At 44.2% G+C, this 21,351-nt stretch overlaps 1 protein-coding gene across 2 annotated transcripts in view; it reads left to right on the top strand.

Moving 5' to 3' along the window:
* Positions 1 to 21,351, top strand: part of YPEL2 (yippee like 2) — a 58,268-nt gene that overhangs the window by 27,068 nt on the left and 9,849 nt on the right. For both annotated transcript variants that reach the window (XM_033089168.1, XM_033089169.1), the window contains exon 3: positions 21,024 to 21,067. In XM_033089168.1, coding sequence (XP_032945059.1) covers positions 21,024 to 21,067 — 44 coding nt within the window. The remainder of the gene's footprint in view (positions 1 to 21,023; positions 21,068 to 21,351) is intronic.

Here is a 21,351-nt window from a genome sequence, read left to right as displayed (position 1 = left end):
TAAGGCCACAGGTTACCTAGAAGTCATACGGGATACAGCTCTAGATAGGTCTGTGCCCTCTTTACATAGCTTGACCTAGGTAGCTCCTCTTGGCCTCAACTATTTTCTGGTCTCTCTCGGTAATAGTGGTGATAAATCCTACCTTGTCTTCCCTCCAATCATTTCCTTTGCCTGAAGGATCCTTCTTTCTTTCTCTGTTCAGTTTCTACCCATTCTTGAAGACCAGCTTAAGTTTTTTCTAGGGTATCTTCTGGACTATAGAATTCTCTCCCTCTACGGAACGTCTGTAGAACTCACTGCCTGGATAATGACTGTCTTGTAATAATATGGTCTGTGTTATTGTGGTTACATGCACTTTTTATGTATAATTGTCTTGTTTCCTAACAAGATTCTAATAACCTGGAGTCACAGGCTCTCAGAACATTAGAGCTGGAGGGACCTTTGAACCTGGGTTTTCTAGTAGACTCCTCCGTTTACAGATCAGGAAACCAAGGCCCAGAGAAACTGACTGCCTCTTGACTTTGTACTTTGCCACCTCCTCCCTGCCACACCGCCTACAGCCGTGCACATAACGGGTGCTTGTAAATGCTGGAGGCAGCCCTGGGGGAGAGGGCTGGCAGCTGGGAGAATGAAAGTAGCAAGCTGTGTGATCTTGGGCAAGACTGTTCTCTCTTGCTCTCCTTTCTCTTCATCCTTCCAAATGAGGCATTAGATTAAACAGACCTTAAAGGTTCCATCACCTCCGTCATCTTCTGATTGTAATATAGCAGCAAAAGGTGATCTGAGGCACCGTAACTTGGAGGTGAACTATAACCTCTGAGTCAGAACATTCACTGGGTTCAAATCCTGGCTTCTTCACTTAGTAGTCAGGTAAGTTAAGTAACCACTCTGTGTCTTAACACCCTCATTGGGAAAATGAGACTAGTATTAATAATTAGATAGATACCCGAAAGGATTTTTGTGCAATTAAATGCTGTAATCAATATAAAGTTCTTATTACAGTATCCGACATATAGTAAGTACTCAATAAATGCTGGTAGCCATTGTTATCTATGACTATTCATGAAGCAAAATAAAACAGAAATTGGCACCCAAGCATAACTAGGTCCTGGCACCCATTAACTGTCCTGGTATATTTGCTCCTTCCGTCCTTTTGGAGACACTCAGCTTTTGCCCTTTAGCTCTATAGCTGGTCTTCTGAGGCCTCTGTGATCTTGAGTTTCTTGTTTGTTCCTTATGATTCCAAAAGGACCGGCCGGTCTCCGGAGGTAATTAAATCACAGCAGCAGCCTCCACCTTGCTCTCTTAGGGCCTTGTCTGAAAGCGGGTATGAAGCCTCTCTAGAATTTAAATGGAAAAATCTGCCCCTGCCCCCTTCCCTTCTCTTCTGTCAGGTGGTTATTTTGCCTCTGACCACACATCAGCTGGTTACAGAGACCTCAAACTACTGTGACAACCGCAGTCCAGGCAGCTGGAAGAGAGTTCCCGGCCTGGGTATTGGAGCAGTAGCTAAGAGCTGTTTGTCAGTTTGGTTCACTCTGATGGTTCACGGTGGGGGTAGGGTGAGCTTCCTTTGAAAGAAGCCATTTTCCTTATCCTTTAAAAAAAACAGAACCAGAAAAGACTCTCCGATGCCATTGTTTCCAAAGCACTGCACCGGTTCCTGAGGGGAGGGTTTGACCTGGTGACCCAGAGTATTGTCTCAGGTCAGGGCTGCCAGGCCTTAGAGAGCTTTAGCGCTCTGCTTCCCCTGTTCTGGTGGCTGGATGGTGACTCAGGGAAGGAGGGGGGAGGAGAGGAGGAGACAGCTCCGCCAGCTGCTGCTAAAAACAACATCTAATCAGTCCACAAACTCCCTCCCTCCAGACCACAGTGATGTCAAGAGGCAGAGCAGGTGGCCCTGTGCTCCCCGCCCCCTCCTTCCCAGCACCTTTGGGTCTTTGAAGGGGCTACTAACAATTGTCAAAAGTTGAATTATCTATCTTTTGGGGCCAAGGAACTCTTTCTTCCCAGGTAGGGCTGGTTCCATTAAGAGCATTTCACTGTAACTTCAACTCGCCAGCCCATAAAGGAGGGGACAGAAAAGCATTTCCTTGCCAAAACAGAAGACCCCAGAGTGAACCCTCCTGCACTAAGTCCTGTCATTTGTTCTACATTTAGCCAGCTCCTCTTAGATGTTAGGTATTGGGGCAACAGTGGCAAACGGATGTATGCCTTACTCTCACCCAGCTCGTACCCAGTACCCTTTGGTTACTGGAAAGCCCACTGTGTGAAGGAGCAGCTGGTGGCAGTAGAAGTGGAGCTCTCCATCCTGAGCCGGGTACCCAGGGTCGTTTGAGGCAGCTGAGAAGCCATCATTTCCATATTGCTTTCCATCCTATTTGCCTGATTTTCATGAGACACCCAAACGTGTACAGCTTTTTCCCTCACTATCCCCGTCCTCTCCTGCCATGTCAACCTGGGCTAGCCCCGCCTAGTAAAACTGCCAGCTGGGCGCTTGCAGCTCAAGGTGGCCAGTGAATGAAACCTGCTGTTTTCTGATTGTCTTTGGAGGAATGTCAGTTCTCAGGACCAGGCCTCTCACCCTTGAGTGGTGGCTGCTTTGTTTACTTCCTTAGCTGGCCCCTCCCTTTTTAATGCCACTTGTTCCAAAGGACAAGTAGGGCTCTGAAGAGTCTTTCAAGGTTCACCCTGGAAAAATTTACCCAGGAAACCTGAGGAGAGAGGAAGCGAGAGAAACCAGACTTCCTGCAGCTCCTTACACTGTAAGTCCCCGTATATTTATGGGGGAGGAGAGCTCCTCCCTGTCTGTCTCCTCTGTAAAAACTACAGGCCAGTCTGCCCCGGGCACTGTGGGGGCAGGTGCTGGGTAAACACACCAGGAAGGAAAGCTGATAAGATATGGTGTGACAAATCTAGGTCACCAGGCTGCTTCTAGGCACTTGTGCGACTGGTCACCTTGAAACTGACAGGAGAGAGAGGGTGGACTTTTGTTCTGGGCACAAACTGGCCAATTTCCCATGCTTTTGTTTGTTTGTTTATTCAATAAGTATTTCTTGAGCAGCATTATATTCCAGGCCCTGTGCTAGGTGTTTTAGGCTCCTGTGTGTCTCCCTGAAGCAAAATCTCCTGGATCCCCAGCCTATAACTGGTGCTAAAAAAAAAAAAATGACATCATGCAAAAGCCAGTTGGTCCACTAACTTCCAGAGTGGGGGCAGCCGGTCTCTTGGTAGATGAAGGCGCTATTTGAAGTCTTAATTTCCCTGTTCCTTCAGCTAGATCAGGAGTCGGCAAAACTTTTCTGCAAAGGCCAGATAGTAAATATTTTAGTCTTTTCTGGCCATATGGTCTCAATCAGTCAATTCTGCAGCCATAGAGAATGCATAAACAAATGAGCATGGCTGTGTTCCAGTAAAACTTTATTTACAAAACAGGCAAGAAGCCCAATTTGGCCCTTGTGTATTATTTGCTGACCCTGAGGCTAGCTAGTTGGAATGAGTGTTGGAGAAATGGGTTTATGCAATTCTAGGAGGGATCCCAAATCAACAGGTCTGGAATCTCAAATCAACAGGTAGCTACATTTGGTATGAATAGCGTAGGAGTTGATGCACTATCACTGACTAGGTCTAATTGACAGTCTGGTGTCAATAGAGCTACAAGAATTCCACTCCACAGGCCACATTTCATCCCTAGCCACTTAGCACCCACAGGTTCCCACCAAAGGTTACAAGGTGACCAAGCCAAACAGTGCGTATAGTTTCATACAGTCTCAGCACTCTAATGGGAAAACAATGTGGGGCCCTGCTGATGGAGAGTCAGCGGCACCATTTTTAAAGCCCTGAATGAAGGTATAAGCTACCTCTGCTCTACCCTGTTTCCCCGAAAATAAGACCTAGCCGGACAATCAGCTCTAATGCGCCTTTTGGGGCAAAAATTAATATAAGACCCGGTCTTATTTTACTATAATATAAGACCGGTTCTTACATGATATAATTAATATAATATAATATAAGACCGGGTCTTATATTAATTTTTGCTCCAAAAGACGCATTAGAGCTGATTGTCCGGCTGGGTCTATTTTCGGGGAAACAGGGTAGGTGTGGCTCTGCCATTCACTGTTCCGTGTAGCACTGGATAAGTCACTGAACCTCTCTGACTATTCAGCATATATTGAGTACTATATAAAGCACTGGGGATATAGAAATAGATGCAGCAAAATTCTTGGCCTTAAGTAGCTTATGATCTAGCAGGGAAGACACATAAGATGTAGTGAAACGCAGGCTTTGAGGAGGTGATTGTTCAGGATGCTATGGGGGCAAAGGGCAGGATGGGTGTCTACTACTAAGTGAATAAGAAAGGGGAGTGCATTCCTCATAGAGGCAGAGAAACATTCTAGAGGAGATCAAGCCTAGGGAGCCACAGGTAAGAGATGGAAAGGGCATGTGAGAGGGAATCGGAGATCGGGGTGCATGCGGCGGTGTGGGGGTGTGGAGGGTGGGTGCAGAGTCCCAGGTGAGGGGTTCAGACTTAATTCTGTGTGCTATGGGGAGCCACGAAAAGTCTTAAGCAAGGGGTTAAGCATTTGATTCAGATTGGACTCAACTTCTCTCCAGCTTCTATAAACTGTATATCCACGAGCTTTGTGTGAAAAAGAATGTTGATAATGTGTAAAGTTAATAAGCATGATAATTAAGCCAGTGGCTATAATTAATAACCAGTCCCTTGCTGGTGAAGACTTCAGCTAAACAGCAACCAGATAAATCATTGATCTCTCCACCAAGCACCCTTAATTCTGAGAAGAGGGCCTTTCAGAGTTCCCCAGGACCTGGGTCCCCTGGTTTGCTGGGCCACTTACTCCCTCTCGTGTGACCCTCCTGGCTTCTTGAGGCTCACTGAGTCATCATTAGCTGGCAACTCCACATGTATGGGTTTTTCTGTCATAATAAAGGGAGAACTGAGTTGCAGAATACAGATAGCTTTTGGTGTATGTAGCTTTGAGGTTTGGGACAGGGCACAGTGAAGGGCGATGGGGAATAAGTGGCTTCTGCATTCTTCATGTATTTTAGAGCCTGCCTGAGAATAACTGAAACTGGCATTAGAAGATGGGGTTTCTTGGGCAGTGATTCCCAAATCTAACAGCACGTCAAAATAACCTGGGATGAAAAGGCTGATCTCCAGGTCCTACCCACACGGATTCCTATCTGTAGGTCTGAGTGTGACTAGGAATTAGGGCCCTGACTAGAGGAATGAAACAAGTCACCTAGGATGTAAGATTTAAGGAGGCACGCACTCTTAGGGATGTGCAAGTGCAAAGGCAGCACCTCAGAGTGAGTGCCTCCTTAAATGTTGTGTTCTAGCTTTCTGGCTGGCCTCACCCTAATCCCAGCCCTACTGGAGATCTGTGGGTTTTTTTGTTTTGTTTTGTTTTTTAAAGATTTTATTGGGGAAGGGGAACAGGACTTTATTGGGGAACAGTGTGTACTTCCAGGACTTTTTTCCAAGTCAAGTTGTTGTCCTTTCAGTCTTAGTTGTGGAGGGAGCAGCTCAGCTCCAGGTCCAGTTGCCGTTGTTAGTTGCAGGGGGCATAGCCCACCATCCCTTGCGGGACTTGAGGAATCGAACTGGCAACCCTGTGGCTGAGAGGACGCACTCCAACCAACTGAGCCATCCAGGAGCTCAGCGGCAGCTCAGCTTAAGGTGCCATGTTCAATCTTAGTTGCAGGGGGTACAGCCCACCATCCCTTGCGGGAGTTGAACTGGCAACCTTGTGGTTGCCCATGTGGGAATCGAACAGGCAGCCTTCGGAGTCAAGATCATGGAGCTCTAACCGCCTGAGCCACCAGGCTGGCCCGAGATCTGTGTTTTTAACAAGCATCTGTCCTCTCCCCCTGAGACTCTGATGCAGCTAATACTACTATTGGGAGCCACTGCTCTAGGACAAATGTTCTCAGTACTTGGAAAATAGCTACACGTGCTGTCCCTACCATCCACAACCTACCATCTAGCCCTTTCCATTCCCTGGAGGCCCAAAGGGTGGTTTTGAGTAATATTTGTTTGAAAAAGGAAACAGTTCTTTGGAGACATTCTTCTAATAATGATGACAATAGTTATCATTTTACCGAACGGAACGTTTACTAAATGCCAGGCACTGTACTGGATACTTTTTTAAAAATGTGACTCACATCTTTTGCCTCATACCAACCCAGAGAGAGATGTGCTACTATTGTTTCCATTCCAGATGAAGAAAGTAAAGCTTAGAGAAATTAAGTTGACCAAGCGGGCCCAGCTAAGAAATAGTAGAACCAGGATTGGAATTCCGGTTAGGACCCCTAAGTATTCTACCACACGGTCTATTTCTTGCTCTGAATTAGCAGAGGAACCTAGCCCAGCCCCCTTTCCTGGTAATTCCCAGGCTGTCTGCCTGGCTCCTAAATCTCTGTGTAACTCCCTGTTCCTGGGGTTTTTGCACTTGGACCAAACATGGAACCCCAAATTTCCTCTGGGTCTGTAGGGTGTTTTGTTTTTTTAAGTAGCGTTTCCTGACCCATAGAGCCATGGCAAACGAGATGGAATGGAAGAAGAGCACAGGTGACCCTCAGCAAGGGCAGAAGAAAAGTTATTCTTTCTTAAGCTGTTTACTGATTAACTGCCTTTGCTCCTAAAACCAGAAAGAAGAGTCAGCAGGGCTCAGAACCCTAATTAATTTGTGGTCCAACTGGGTCAGGAGGAGTGACCCTGTGCAGTGGCCTTTTTTTTTAATAGATATGTGTGCCCAGCTGACTAGAGCAGAGTTCCGTGCACTGAGGGCGAGATTCCAGGTCTCCCCCTCCCCCGGGGGGGAGTTAGAGCTCCTGTGAAGCACATGTCTGCCTATTCAGTCCCTTCCTCCCTGGCCCTCTGGCTGGGCTCCTGCTGGTGTTAAGTTGCCCCAAATACCCACTCTCGTATTTCACATCCTCAGGCAAAGAGCCCACAGCCAAGGTGCCCTTTCAGCTTAGCTTTCCCATCCCTGCTCACTGATAGATAAGCTTCTAAGAAGAGGGAAGAGGGAGGGTAGAGAGTTGGGTAAAACCTGGAGCAGACCCCTTTGTCCCTTTGTCATGGGGCACAGTGGGTCCTACAGCTCCCTAGCATTGCGGGTTTGTCGGGATGGTGGCTAGCTGCCTGGCCCCAGTCCTTGACTGGCAGGTGGAGCTCTCCTTGGCGGTGAGCCACAATTGGACATACGCTTGGGCTTTACCTTAGGGTAGAAATTGGAGTTTGCAAGTGTCAAGAAACAAGGAAACTCTGTATTCAGCGTGTGGGCTGGGAGAATGCAGGGGCTCCTGAGCCAGGCTCTGTTTCTGCATAATCTGCCATGGCCGTGCCAGACTCCCTGTCCAGACTTCGCAGAGATGTTTCATTCCTTGGGCTGGGTGGAAATGAGACGTGAGTGCTGCTGTGAGTCGGGAGGGGGAATGAGCCAGTGGACACAATGTTCTTGCGCCTGGGTGGACCAGCCACAGCCCAGGCTGGGCCTCTGCACGGCGAGGTGAACCCTTTCTCCTTTCTTTAGCCAATCCATATTTTGAGTAACCAATTTACTGCTGGATGAACTGGTTTTAATTTACCTTTCTGAAGTGTATAAGTACTTAAAATAAAAATGGGAGTGACCAGGAAGTTTGTACAGTTAGCTCTGCCAGTCTCACTGCTTTGGGGGAACGAATTTCTTCCTCTTCTCCTCTCTTCCCTGCCACTTGCAACCAAAGCAAATACTAGGAACCTAGTTATAGGGATTATTATGTTGTGTGGGTGCAGTTAGTCGATATTCCAAACAATCTCAGGTAATTTCCCCAAGAAGAGGTCCCTAGCCACGGCCTCCAAAGATAACCCTGTAGATGGTGCCAAAGTGACAGAACCGGGCCTCTGTGTATAGGCTGGTACCCAGAATATATATCTCGAGTGTCCAGAGGCTATTTTAAAATGTGTACATAAAGGTAGCGATTAAATGTTTGTCTTGGAATAAGGCTGGCCTCTGCATTCTCCCAGGAGCCCTTGCGTAGGAATGATGATTAAAAATAGATCTGAGTAGCACTTCCTGCTTGGCAGATGGCTGATAGCAAACGCTAGGGCTTTCAGCTGACCTTTCCTTTCTGAAATCTGCTCTGTGTTTCCATGATGCTAATTGAGTCCCTCTCTAGACCTAATCAAAGAGCTGGCTGAAAAAAAAAAGAAAATAAATTTTAGAATCCATGGCTCCCTGTCCTGGCTGGACTGAGTTCATGGAGCAACTTGAAAGTGCTGGAATTTGCATGGAAACACCCACTCTGTGGTCCAACTGGCTGGTCCTTGTTTAAAAACGAACAAGTTATGCTTTCAAATTTGCTGTCCAGTGCTGTTAAGGAACCCACACCCTCTCCACCCCCATCAGTAAGGAAAGATTAGTGGATAGGGGAGTAATAAGAGTGGCCTGTGTTTAGACGTGTGCACAATAGACAATGCTCACATTCACTAAAACAAAATAGATGTCCAAAGGGGGCAGGGGCTTCTTGAGATTGGCTTCTAGGAGTGGCTCTATCCCCAATGGCTGTTGCCTTTTCTCACTTATAAAGCACGATACTACTTGAGACAATGCCTTGAGACGGCATCAAACGATGGAAGATACAAGATACCATTGTTTCTATCATTATACGTAGCAAACATCTAGGGACTGCTAACTTTTCATTGAGCTATTATCCTCCCCTAGGAAAGAGATGAGGCTAGGCACAGGCTGGGCTGAGTCCTCAAGCTTCTTCAACCTCACTTCCTGCCCAAGGAGAGACCCCTGCTCTGTCCCCCGGTGCCCACCTAGAGTGCTGTCCTCTCCAGTCCCATCCATGTTCTCAAAATTCTTCTAACATCCATAAAGTATTATAGCAACATACATTGTTTTGTACGTCTTTTATGTATTGTAGTCTCGTGTTCTAGTTGGCTAGATTGTAAGCAGCTCCTAGGCAGAGCTAACTTGCAGTATTCTCCATGGTGCCCAGCTAAGTCTGGGACAGAGCTGTTCATTAAATATTCCTTGATTTATAATTACGGAGGCACCAGTTTCCTTTATACTCGTATGACCACATCACACGATTCTGAGCCATACCCTCCCTATTGGCCATTAGATCGCCCCCCTCAATCTTTTGGTATCATAGATTATTTTAATGTGACACAAAACTTTTTTCTCTGGGAGATGATTTTTCCAGGGTCTGATATTTCACAATGTGCCGGAGACTTTTACACTGGCCAGGGGAGAAGGTTGAGCACCAGAGTACGTGAAAGGGAATTAAGTGTCTATGTCTTGAGGATGAGAGTCTCAGGGAGAAATTAACAGAGACGATAGATCAGCTGATGAGTAGAAAAGACCCTTTATGCAGATTAACAGGCAGTTTAAAAACGCAAGGGAAGAGGTCTACCTCTGAGTCAGAAATGTTTGTTTAATATGCGAGGCGTTATTCTCTCTTGAGAATATGGACTCACAAAATGTTCACCCTTGTAAGAGACCTTCCTCAACCCCCTCATTTCACAGATGATGCAACTCCCGGCTGAGAAGATCAGGGAACTGCCCAAGGACGTCATACTAGTTGGAGGCAGATGATCTAGCCTCGCCTGGCAGGGCTGGGAGTGTTCAGGCTGGTTATTCTGACCCAGTCATATTCTGTTTCTAGAGGGAGTACCGACCATCACCAGTGCCCAGCTTTGACGCTTTGGCAAGTACCCTGTGCTCAAATCTTTCTAACATTTACAAGCTCATATCTCTTTCATAAGCGCTCTTTGGCTGTGATTTCTTCAAGCCCCACCACGACCCTTACTTACTACTGTCACCCTTTTAAGTAACATCATCCTTCATAACTCTGCTCCTAAACCCAGTCCCTAGAGGTTTGTGAATACAGAGGTTAAATGTAAATATATGCTAATATGCTCACGGGAGGAAAGCCTAATGCTGGGCAACTGCCACAGAGGGAGAACACAGTAATCAACCTACTTTAGTTTGTATGTGCAACCTCAAGCTCAGTTGTTTAAGTAAGGCCTTATGCTTTGGTGAGCATTTCCATGAGAAGAAAGTGTTTAGGGAAAACCTAGCATGAAATGAAAAACCAGGTTAAGAAGACAGTGGTGAACTTGGTGAGGGTAAAGCCATGCCATATATGGGAAATTTGAAGGAACTGGTAGAAGAAAGGGTACTACCATTTACTGAGGCCCATTAGATGCCAGGCACTGTACTTTCTGTGAAGTGGGCATTATCCCATTTGGCAGATGAGGAACTTGAGACCAGAGAGGTGGACATATCCAAGAACACACAGTAGAGAAAATGCCAGAACTGGGAACTGAATTTATTTCATCCACCTGCATAGTTCTTTCATTATACCACGCTACTAAACTGGGAGAAGTTTAGCCCACAGAAGGAAACCTTGATGTGGGCATGATAATAGCATTAAAGCTGTAACCAGAGGTGTTATTTGGCATCCAAGGATGTAAAGAGGGAGGATTCAGGGAGCTCTCAGGAGACAGAGTTCATTCAGCTCATGTAAGGAATTTTGGTACTATCAGAACAACTGGCAGTAGAATGGGCTTCCTCTGGAGGTAGTGGTTTCCTGTCCCTGAAAGTATTTAAGCAGAGGTTTGGTAGAAATGCGGACACAAGCCATGTACCAGGTGAGTGGTTGGCCTTTGGGGCTCCTTCAATCCCTGTGGTCTATGGAATTAAAACTGGATAGTCATGTGCATATTTTATTTTGAGATCCTCCACTATACTCTACTGCATGATATTCTTGCAGACTGCAATTAGTTAAGTATTTCTCTTTTTACAAACTCCCCAAGCATTCTTCTGGGTTCTCTACTCAGTCTCGGTCATAAATTTCAGGTGGTGCCAAGGACAGAAAGGATTTTAAGGGGCTCCTTCGCTTTTAATTTTTCCCCCCATGGGTTGTGAGATGAGAATCATTCATTCTGTAATGAGCTGGAAAAGCTGTTTTTAGGCTGGGATACAGAGACCATCCCTTGGTGGTCCTCAGTCAGCCTAAAACATTGTAGGTTTACAAATTTAATTTTATCCTGTCACTCAAGAGTAACCAAGCTCCGGTGAAGAGATTCCCCTAACAACTCACAGGAAGCTAATTCGTAGACCAGAATTCTAATTCATTAATTTACAGTGGAGCAGATAATTCTGAAAGCTGAGGCTGTGTGTTACCTTCCTTGAAGGTAAACCACTTGAGCGAGAGAATTAGATTTAGGCAGTTGCTAAGTAAATATAGAATCAGAGTAAAGGAAGTTGACTAGCCTAAGAGATTTTCATCAGTTCTGATGGCTTGATCCATCCTTCTTCGTCAAAGAGACAGATTTTCCATGTGAACACACTCTAGAAAAATCTTGGGACTTGGAGTCAAAACCCATAGGTTTAAATTCTGGCCTTGACTTTGACTTACAAGCTGTGTAAAAGTGAGCAAGTCATTTGAGCCTCCCTGGGCTTCAGTTTCCTCCTCTGTTGTTTTGGAGGTTGATTCAGTTAATATACCAGCGGTGCCAAAAAAAATGTATACACATAACTTACAGGACTTATAGTCATCTTTTGTTATCGGTATATATCGAGTATTACAATTTTAATACAGTTTTTTCCTTTCTTAAAATATGTATACATTTTTTTTTTGGCACCCCCTGTGTGTGAAAGTGCCTGGTACATTTTGGGGTATTACATATGTGTCGGTATTAGTCTAACTCTGTTAGGCTCCTTTCTTTTAGGAAGTCACTTAGACAACAAACACCTTTGTTATCCCATCTTCATTCTCCCCTAGACTTTGGCGCCAGACTGCCTGGGTCTCTGTCATGTATTGGTTGTTTGACCCTGAACACATGTCTTAACCTCTCTCTGCCTTACTTTTCTCATCTGTAAAATGGGGAAGATGATTGCACCTACCTCATTAGATTGTTGAGAGGATTAAATGACCTGGCTTATATAAAACAATTTGAATCCTGCCTGGCATTTAGTAAGCACTATATAAATGTGAGCTGTTATGGTTTTTTCCCCCCACAATTTCCAATTTAATGAGCCACCTCAATCTCATCTATAAACTCTCTCCAATTTCACTGTAGGCATTGCTTGTTAGAAAACATTTTAAAAGCAATCCTTTCTATAGCTTAGTCTTGGAGGGAAGCCTGCCTTTTCTGGCCTTTTTGCCTGGATTGGTTGCAGGGAAAACTTACTTTGAGAGTCTGTAGGTTTTGCCCACTGATTTCACAGGCATCTTTTATAGTGTAAGGACATTTTCATTTGCCAATGCCCAGTTGATTTTATAAACAGAAATGTAGATTAAAACATAAATCTAATAAATTGGCAATTGTCCTTCCTAGGTATATTAGCTTGCACTATCTTTTTAACCTCAGCAGCTCATAATGAATTGTTTTAAAAGGCCTTGTGGCTTTGAGAGAAATTTGAGCTCTATTATTTCAGCCCTCTTAAAGTTTTAGTTTTATATTTGAATTAAATACAAAGGGCCCAGCTAATGACAGCTGGTCGTCATTACATCCTGATTCTACCACCTTGGCTCTCTAACTCAGAAACCAGTCTCCCTATACAGAGGGTGACATGTAGGGCTTTCTTCTCTAGAGTATGGGGCTTGTATGATTGTGGGAATCCCCTGCTCTTTATCCTTCTCAAGAGACATGTTTTCCATGCCTTTTCTATGGAGAGCAAGGAGGGAATGCAGGATGTTGCGAGCTGGCAGCATCTGTTTTCCCACTAGCTGCATGTTTACATTGGCACTTACTGTCCTGACCATTTGCCACAGACTAGAGAGCCTTATCTACCCTTGGTTCATCAGAGACCAACCACACAGCCCCAAGCCACATCTGACGCCCTTGGACAGCTGGGAGAGGTGTGGGAGAGGAGCTGTGGAGGTCTGTAGCTAGAGGGGCGGTTTTGGAAGAGAGTCTGGGGAAGCTCTGGTCAGACAGCCCAGCCCTTCCAGACTAGTCATGCAATTCCCATTTTAAATCCTGAAAGCCTGTGGTGGTGTGAAAGGAAACAAACATTTATTAAATGCTTTTGATGAGCCAGGTACTGTGCTTTGTGTTCAGGCACTCATTTAACACTCACAATATCCCTTTGGAGGAGGGCATTATGGAATAGGCATTATGTTTCTCCCTTTTGTAGGTGGGACTCTGGGGCCCAGAAAAATGAAGTAACTTGCCCAAGGTTACACAACTAGTAAGGGCTGGATCCAAGGCCTCCCGAGCTCCAAAGCCCTCATCCTTTCCACTAAACATCAGGCAGGCGTGAAACCACGAGGGAGGAGACCTTGCAGGATCGTTCTCTATTTCATTTCTCTGTTCTAGGTCCGTCCCTGAAAGTAGTCATGTAGGTCAATAAGGAAGGTAAATTTAAAAGGTCTGATCAATAAATAACTTAGATCTGAGAATCTCCCCCTTTCAGCAATAAAATGTGGCTCTCATGCCCCTCACACACTTTTGTTTTGGACGTTCCATTCCTTATAACGTGTATGCTCCCATGCCCTTGGAATTTTATGACTCCGCACAGCAGATATTTCCTCCTTTAGAGCCAGTCTCTTCCCTGCCCCTCCCTCCATCTGTTTTAGGGAATGTGAGGGTGAATTGAGACCTACCAAAGCTCAAAGCCATGGGAAGAGAACTGTAGGAGGCTGGCCATACTTCTGCCCCAGGCAGCACACATGGCTTTTTACCCCATTCAGTTTCTAGACAGATTCGTGAAAGCTTTGCATAAACCATAAACACATACAGATGGCTTTGTCCTTTTCTAGTCTTTCCTGGTGACCTGTGTCCTAGTGTGGAAGTCATACAGAGTCAGGAAATTCCTCCCTTATAATTAACCCGAGTCTCCAATTTCCATCTAAGTCTATTTCCTCTTGCCCTTATTGCAAAGAAGAGGGAAGAAATCCCCTTTATTCATCTTTCCTCTTAGCTAAATGTTCAGTTTCCTTTTCAAGTTGCCCTCGGGTTCTAATCCTGGAAGTTTTCATAATTTTCGTTGTTCTTTATTATCACTCTTTCCGCTTTCTCCATATGCTTCCTCAGGGTGAAATCCAAACAGGGTCCAGTATTATTTTGCTTGTGTTTCAACTCTTTGGAATGGAGCCTGTAGCTTACTTTGCCCTAAATAGGAAACTCTACCAGGTCTAACCATGGAGAAAAGAATGAGAAAGGAAAACGGACTGGCCTGACCCTCCCCAGCCTAATGTCAGTTCTGTTGAGGAGGGGGTGTTTAGCCGACACCCCAAGGGCAGGGGTTTTACTAACCCTCCTTTGTATCGCTCTACCTAGTACTTCTGCAGCCTTTCACTGAGATGATATGTAGTATAGTATATCGTTCCTTGAGCAAATCGATACATGTAGAAACTAGATGTGTGGTTGCCAGGATTTAGGGGCAGAGGAAATGGAAGGTGACTAGTAATGATGTGAGATTTCTTTTGGGGGTGTGAAAATGTTCTAGAATTGGGTCGTGGTGATGGTTGCACAAACTTGTGAATATACCAAGAGCCACAGAATTGTATACTTTAAAAGGGAGACTTTTTTTTTTAAAAGGGTGACTTTTATAGTACTGTGAATTACATGTCAATGAAAAAAACTCACTTTCTGTTTGTACCAAGTTATTTTATAGCTATATAATAAAACAAGTTCTAACAACAACAACAACAAAATTTATATAATGTCTTGAAGTTTAGGAAGCTCTTTCTTTTATACACATTATCTATTTCGTATACAAATCTGGTGTGAGTGTGAATACTATTTTATTGTGCCCATTTTACAGATTAGGAAATTGAGCCTTAGAGAAGTTCATTGCTTGCTCAAATTAGTAACATGTAGCTAGTACATGGCAAAACTAGGACTCAAACTCTGGCAGTCTGCCTTTTTGAAGCCCATGTGATTAAAATTGTGTGGATTGTAGGTTGTAGAAACAAGCACCAAGTACTTTAAAGGATTCACAGAATATTATAACTGGAAAGGATCAATCCTATTCCTCCATTTTTATAGGACATTGAGTTGCAAAGAGTGGAAGACTTGCCTTTTGTCATAATAGTAGAGAAAGGGGAGAACAGCATCACCAAAGAAAAGGATGTTGAAGAACTGAGTAAATTATAATAGAATCAGCCCTTTCATCTCTCTTCTCCAGGCTCCTGAACAGGTCAAAGAGGAAAGATAGGGAACTGACCTTTTAAATCGGCACTTCACTTGCCTTGTTTTACTTACTATTCTCAACAACCCCGTGAGATACAGGCATGGTTTCCATCTACAGATATAAAAGATGTGGAAGCTGAGAGAGGCCCAATAATTCTCCCAAGGTCAAGTAGCTAGTAAGTTGAAGTTATAAAACCAGAATCTGATCCTGAATTTCTGGTGCCAGGACTAGGTCCTCTTATCATATTACAGCTGTGTAGGCAGGTGGACATCTGCTTCCCTCATCTCTTTGTGCACCTCCTGAGGCACATGCCATGTTGATAATGGCTGACCTTCCCAGTGAGAGAAGGGGCCTGTGTTTGAGAGGTTGTGCTTCATGCCTGGAGGATTTCATGCCTGTGTCTTTCAAGAGAATAGATCTCCAGGATGAAGACCTGCGCCTGTCACCAAGGGGAATGAACCTACATGTTTGCTCTGTTGTCACCTCCCCCCAAAAGTATTCAGTTTTCAATGGCCCTCCTACTTTTAAAAGGAATTGCTGTCATCCAGACTTTCAGAGGGGCCAGAAATCAGTGGTTTTGGTTACTAAACAGGAAACTCAAAGCCCTTTCCGTTCCTTTGAGCTGGCTGGAAGGGCTGGGCCTGAAATGATTACTTTCCTTTAAAAGGACAGAAGAAAAGTTTTGTGTAATTTGAAAAATAACAAAAACCCTTTCCTGGAACCCTGAGCACCAGCCTTGGTTAACACACAACACGGAAAAGAGCTGCTTTGTTACCTGGCAGTAATGACAGCAAACAAATGTGTCCGACCGTCTGTTTGGGATCTCCTGGGCTGAGGTTCTGTTTGCTTCGTGCTAATGGGGTCCTTAACCTCCTTTCAGTCTCCCCACCTTTGGTACCATCCTCACTCAAGGGAGTCAGGCCGTGCCTGGTTGTGCCAGGCTGGGCTGGGCCCCACAGGATACAGTGACCCAGCCGGGGCTATTTGTGTCTGTGTCTATTTGCAAGATGCCTGTTGTTCTCAGTCGCTGTTTTTCCCATCATAACTGTTGACTTGGCAGGAGCCCAGTGTGGAAGCCATGGGGGAAGAGCTTCCAGAGTCCTGCCCCAGGATATTCAGCTGTCCCTGAGTGCCAGGCTGAGCAAATAGGTTCACAGACACTGTTGCTCAGCGGTTCCTGCATAGATGCTGCCACTAAGACGGCCTTGCTTGGGTTCGGCAGCCTTTGCAGAGTGTGGACCTCTGCCAGCACACTCTCGGAGAACAGGCCTGGAGGAACCCCAGTGGCTCGGTGAGGCGCCTCTGGGCCTGGCTGGCGTTACTCGTCTCTGCCGTCTGTCCTCCCCTACCCCCACTCTCTAGGAATTCTAATCCGTCAGGCTAGAGAAAATTACTCTTAGGCCCTACCCTGGAACCCCCAGAGCAGTGGCCTCCAAGCTTTCAAAATCAGTAAAACGTTTGAGCATATACTCCTAATATATGTATACTTATAAAAAGTATACGTGTGCTGCTATGTAATATGTACATTATAAACATAGATAAGAAGAAACGTTTAATAATTGATGTAATTTTTAAGGATGGAAGAAAAATAAAACAATTAATAAATTTGTTTTTAGTCTTCTTTTATTGAAGGTATACGAATATGTTCTTTTTCAAAAAAAACCCCCACAAACCTTGCTTATCACTTTCTGATACAGTAATTCAAAGGTGTGCCCCAAAGAAAGTGCATTTCAGTCCTTCATTGTAACAGTTTCCTTTTCTGAAAACCTCCTTACAAAGAAAGGTAGGTTCAGACAGGACATGAGCATCTTTGTGCTTACAAAAATCATGACTCCCCATTTTCCACTCCTTCCTCTAGTTATACAAAGGTTTTTGCTGAATTTTGCGGTTGCTCTTGCAAATTTTTCAGAAAAGTGGTTTTTAACAAGACTTCAAATCCCCCTGAAACTCTTTGTTTGGAATTCTTTTAAATAGATTAGGAAATTATTTACAACTCCTAATTGTACAAATATAGGGGTACAGTGTACAGAGATGGGAAATTTTAGAGATGGCTTATTTTAAAAAATTTTGTTGGATTAAAAAAAAAATCATTTCTAATTTTACACAGTAAAATTCACTCTTTGGTATAGGGTCCTATGAGTTTTGACAAATACCTGGTCTTGTAACCACCCCTTCAATCAAGATAACGGAACAGTTCTATTGCCCCTGTTACCCCTTTGTAGTCAAATTCCCCCCTCACCCATAACCTTTGGCAACCACTGATCTTGTTAGCCTCATACATTTCATTCAGACTCATCCATGTTGTTATGTGTATTGATAGTTTGTTCATTTTTATTACAGAGTACTACTATATGGATGAACCAGTTTATCCAGTCACCAATTGAGAAACATTTAGGTTGTTTCCAGTTTTGGACAATTATGACTAAAGCTGCTAAAAAACATTCTCATACAGGTTTCGTGTAAACATAGATTTTTGTTTTCATTTCCCTTGGCAAAATGAAACCGCCAAACTCTTGTCCAAAGTGGCTGTGCTGTTCTGTAATGTAGGACAGTTCCAGTTGCTATGCATTCTTGATAGCACTTAGTTTTGTCAGTTAAAAGAAAAAAATTAACGATTCTAATACGTGTGTAGCGCTATGTTATTGTGTTTTTAATTTGCATTTCCTCTAATGAATAGCAATATTAAGCATCTTTTCATGGGCCTGTGTCTAAGATATCTTTTTTTTTCCCTCCCCCATCCCCCAAACCCGCTCCTATCTAGCAATCATCAGTTTTTTCTCTGCATCTCTGAGACTGTTTCTGTTTTGTTCGCTCATTTATTCTGTTCTTTAGTTCCACATATAAGTGAGATCGCATGGTATTTGTCTTTCGCAATCTGACTTATTTCGCTTAGCATAATGTTCTCTAGGTCCATCCATATCATAGCAAATGGTAAGATTTCATTCTTTTTTTATGGCAGAGTAATACTCCATTGTGTAAATGTACCGCACTTTGTTTATCCGGTCGTCTATTGATGGGCATTTCGGTTGTTTTCATTGTGAATAATGCTGCAATAAACATAGGGGTACATATATTTTTTCGAATTAGTGTTTTTAAGAAATCTTTTCTAATATAAGGTCACAAAGATTTTTCTCCTGCATTTTCTTCTGTCATCTATTTTGAATTAATTTTTGTACAGGCATGTCAATTTTAAACTGCAAAGATCATATAAAATGAAAATAATACCAAATTCCAGTTCTCTCCATAGCATAAGTTTCTTTTGAAAAGGAATTATATTCCCATTCCCTGTTAAAGTGTCATCTTTACTTTGAAGGGACAGATTTAGTATGTTTTATTTATTTATTTATTGGAAAATACTGCAAAGTAGTCTACTATCTGCTACTTTTTACCACAAAGGCCAGCTGCTTGCGATTGCTCATCTTTTTGCAAAAGACAAATGCATAATTTATCTTGCCATCTTTAAGTACTTTGATGTAAGTGAACCTCTTTGTGGTACTTGATCCCAATACAAACAACTACAAGGATCCTACTGTTTAAAGATCCTGTTTTTATAAGATCAGTGTCATTACTGACATCCTATAGCATAGAAACCACAGGATACATGATGTGCTAAAAGCAAAGGCAGAAGGGTCCCCCCCACACACACACACAGTGAGGGCCCCACACTTCCTTCTAGAAACCTGTACACACATGACACAGACTCGTTCAGGAGAGATCCCAGTGGCAGTCCATGTAGTATGACTGGTAGATAAAATTTCTAGTATTTTTTCCCTACCCTGGAGGATTGTCTTGTTTATCTTCTGGGGATACTGCTGCCCTGAAAAATCTTCCAGTGCTGCCTCTCTCCCTGCATTCGCAGTTGTGCCAGATAATAGATGACCTGTGAGTATCTGAGAAATAAGTGGGTTGCTTTATGTTGTCATTTTCCTGTCCGCTTTCTTCTAGAATTTGTTTTCCCGTAGCCACCTTCTTCTAAGCTCTGAATTTAAAGGTCTTGGTAAAAGTTTCTTAGAGGATGACACTCCCAGTTAGCCATAATTTAGGACCATGGTATCAGAAGAGAATATGGTTTTGGAGCTAGAAGGGGACTTGGAAGTCAGCTGGTCCAAATTCCTTCTTAAAATCAAAGAAAAGAAATGACGGGGAACGAGAGGAGTCCAGAACCCGAGTGCCAATGGGTACCTCTTCCTGGGAAGGTCAGGGAAAGCCTTACGACAGAGAAGAAGCTGAGCTGAGACTTAGGATTGGTCCGGTGAAAGAGCCTCCCCACCTGCGGGAACATAGTGGGCAAAGTTGGTGAAATGCAGGAACTGCATGTGGTTTGGCCTGAGTAGAGCAAAGGACACAGTGGGAAAGTAGCAAGAAAAGAGACTGCAGAGGTTGGTGGGGCCAGATGGTGAAGCTTCTGCTGCACTGGCAGTGCTTGGGTGTCTTTGTGCTCCCAGGTTGAGCTGTCAGGTTGGCCAAATCTATGATTTGCGTCGCTGGGACATTGTCTCATCCAAACACTTGGCAGGGACTTCCAGGTCCCAAGTTTTGAAGCTGTGACACTCGTATTCATGCTCAATTTTAGTCTGGGAGCTCCCATGTTCCTGAGAGATGTTTTAAGACCCAAAGGGAAAGAGAAAGCGCTGGTTTAGGATTGAGCAGCAGCTGTGGAACATCTGGAGCCACACCTGGAGCGAAGGCTTCTGGTGCATATGTATGTTGGAGGCAACCAACATTCTAGCTGCCCCAAAGGCAGTTTTTCAACAAGTCAAGAATTTTGCCTTTCTCTCCGGCTGGCGACACTGATCCCTAAAGTCCTGTGCTTCTGACAATGACTGTCTTGTGTGCAGTGATCTGTGTCCTGTCTGGTTCTCTCCTACCCTCTGGTCATCTGTTAACCAATCACCCCCGGATTTCTCCAGCTATTGAATAACAGAGGTCATGGGAGAGCCCTTTATTTGTTTGTTTGTTTTTCAGAGTGGTTTTCAGAGCAGACTAGGATTTTTCATTCAGGGTACAATTGTCAGATCACATTAAAAATGCAGGCAGCAATGCAGAACACGGCTGGCTCATGTCAGCCAGACATTTCAGTGTAACCAGAGGAGGAAACCACGGATAGGGGCTGTGTTAATGGAAGTAGATGCCAAATTGCATGGCAAGCTCTGGCTCCTGTTTCTCCTCTTCCCTACCACCCTCCCGCCGGAAGAAAGAAGCTCATATTTAAGCTTGAAGTTAAAATGGGATTGCTGCTTAATGAGCATTCCTGTGATCTAGAGATCAAGTTGCTTACACCTCAAAAGGAGAGCTCCCATTTAGAGGGTTGTAACTGTCATGGCAGTTAGGATCTACAAGAAGGCAAGACAAGTGAGAAGGTGGGTTTGGTGGTTTATTCTCATCTAGGGGATTCTTTGCTGTCTTCTGCAGGATTGGACCCTGCAGGGCAAGCAAAGGTGCTGGCAGTGGTTTCCATACCTTAGACAACTCAAGGAAAGCTATGGCCAGCACAGATAACTGAAATCAAGTGGGTCTAGGAAAGGCCAATGTGGATTAATAATCGCAGGTGGATTCATTATATCAGACCATGTGAGGAGGGAAGAAGTTTTTAACGATACTGTGGAGTTTGGGCTTTTCATATCTTCTCACCTGGGCTGGTGAAAACAGTCCCAAGTGTGGGCTGGCCCTGACGCTGTAGCTCTGCTTATTCTGCTTTCTCCTCCCGCTATGCCATCTGCCAGCTGGACTATTAACTGGCCTACTGTTTTCTTTCTGTTGTGTCAGTCCTGGAAGATCATGCCTGTTGTGATTTGGGGCTGGTTTCCCGAATGGGTGAGTGAAATGGACATCTAACTATCGATTTGTTTTCTTGCATTTCAGTCGTTCCAAGGAAGTCAAGGACGAGCATACCTCTTTAACTCAGTGTGAGTGTCTCTGAATAATACATCCACTGTTTGGTGCAAATATTAAGGGGTGGGGAAAAAAAAACAACACTCAAAGATAATTCAATAATGGACCCTGTCCTCTGTGCCACAAGAAATAAAAAAAATTAAAAACATGGAGCATTACTCTGTACAAATGGTAGTTACCTTTGGGGAATTTATTTTTTTTTTGGAAGCATCTTTGGCTCAAAATAATATATTCATTACCCCCAGTAGGTATATCAGAGGGCTGTGGTCTCATAGGGAAGAAGCTGAAGTGCTTCTGA

This window comes from Rhinolophus ferrumequinum, chromosome 21 (genome assembly GCF_004115265.2).
Source record: "Rhinolophus ferrumequinum isolate MPI-CBG mRhiFer1 chromosome 21, mRhiFer1_v1.p, whole genome shotgun sequence".
In the NCBI taxonomy this organism is placed as follows: Eukaryota; Metazoa; Chordata; class Mammalia; order Chiroptera; family Rhinolophidae; genus Rhinolophus; species Rhinolophus ferrumequinum.
This window is presented reverse-complemented; position numbering and strand designations above follow the sequence as displayed.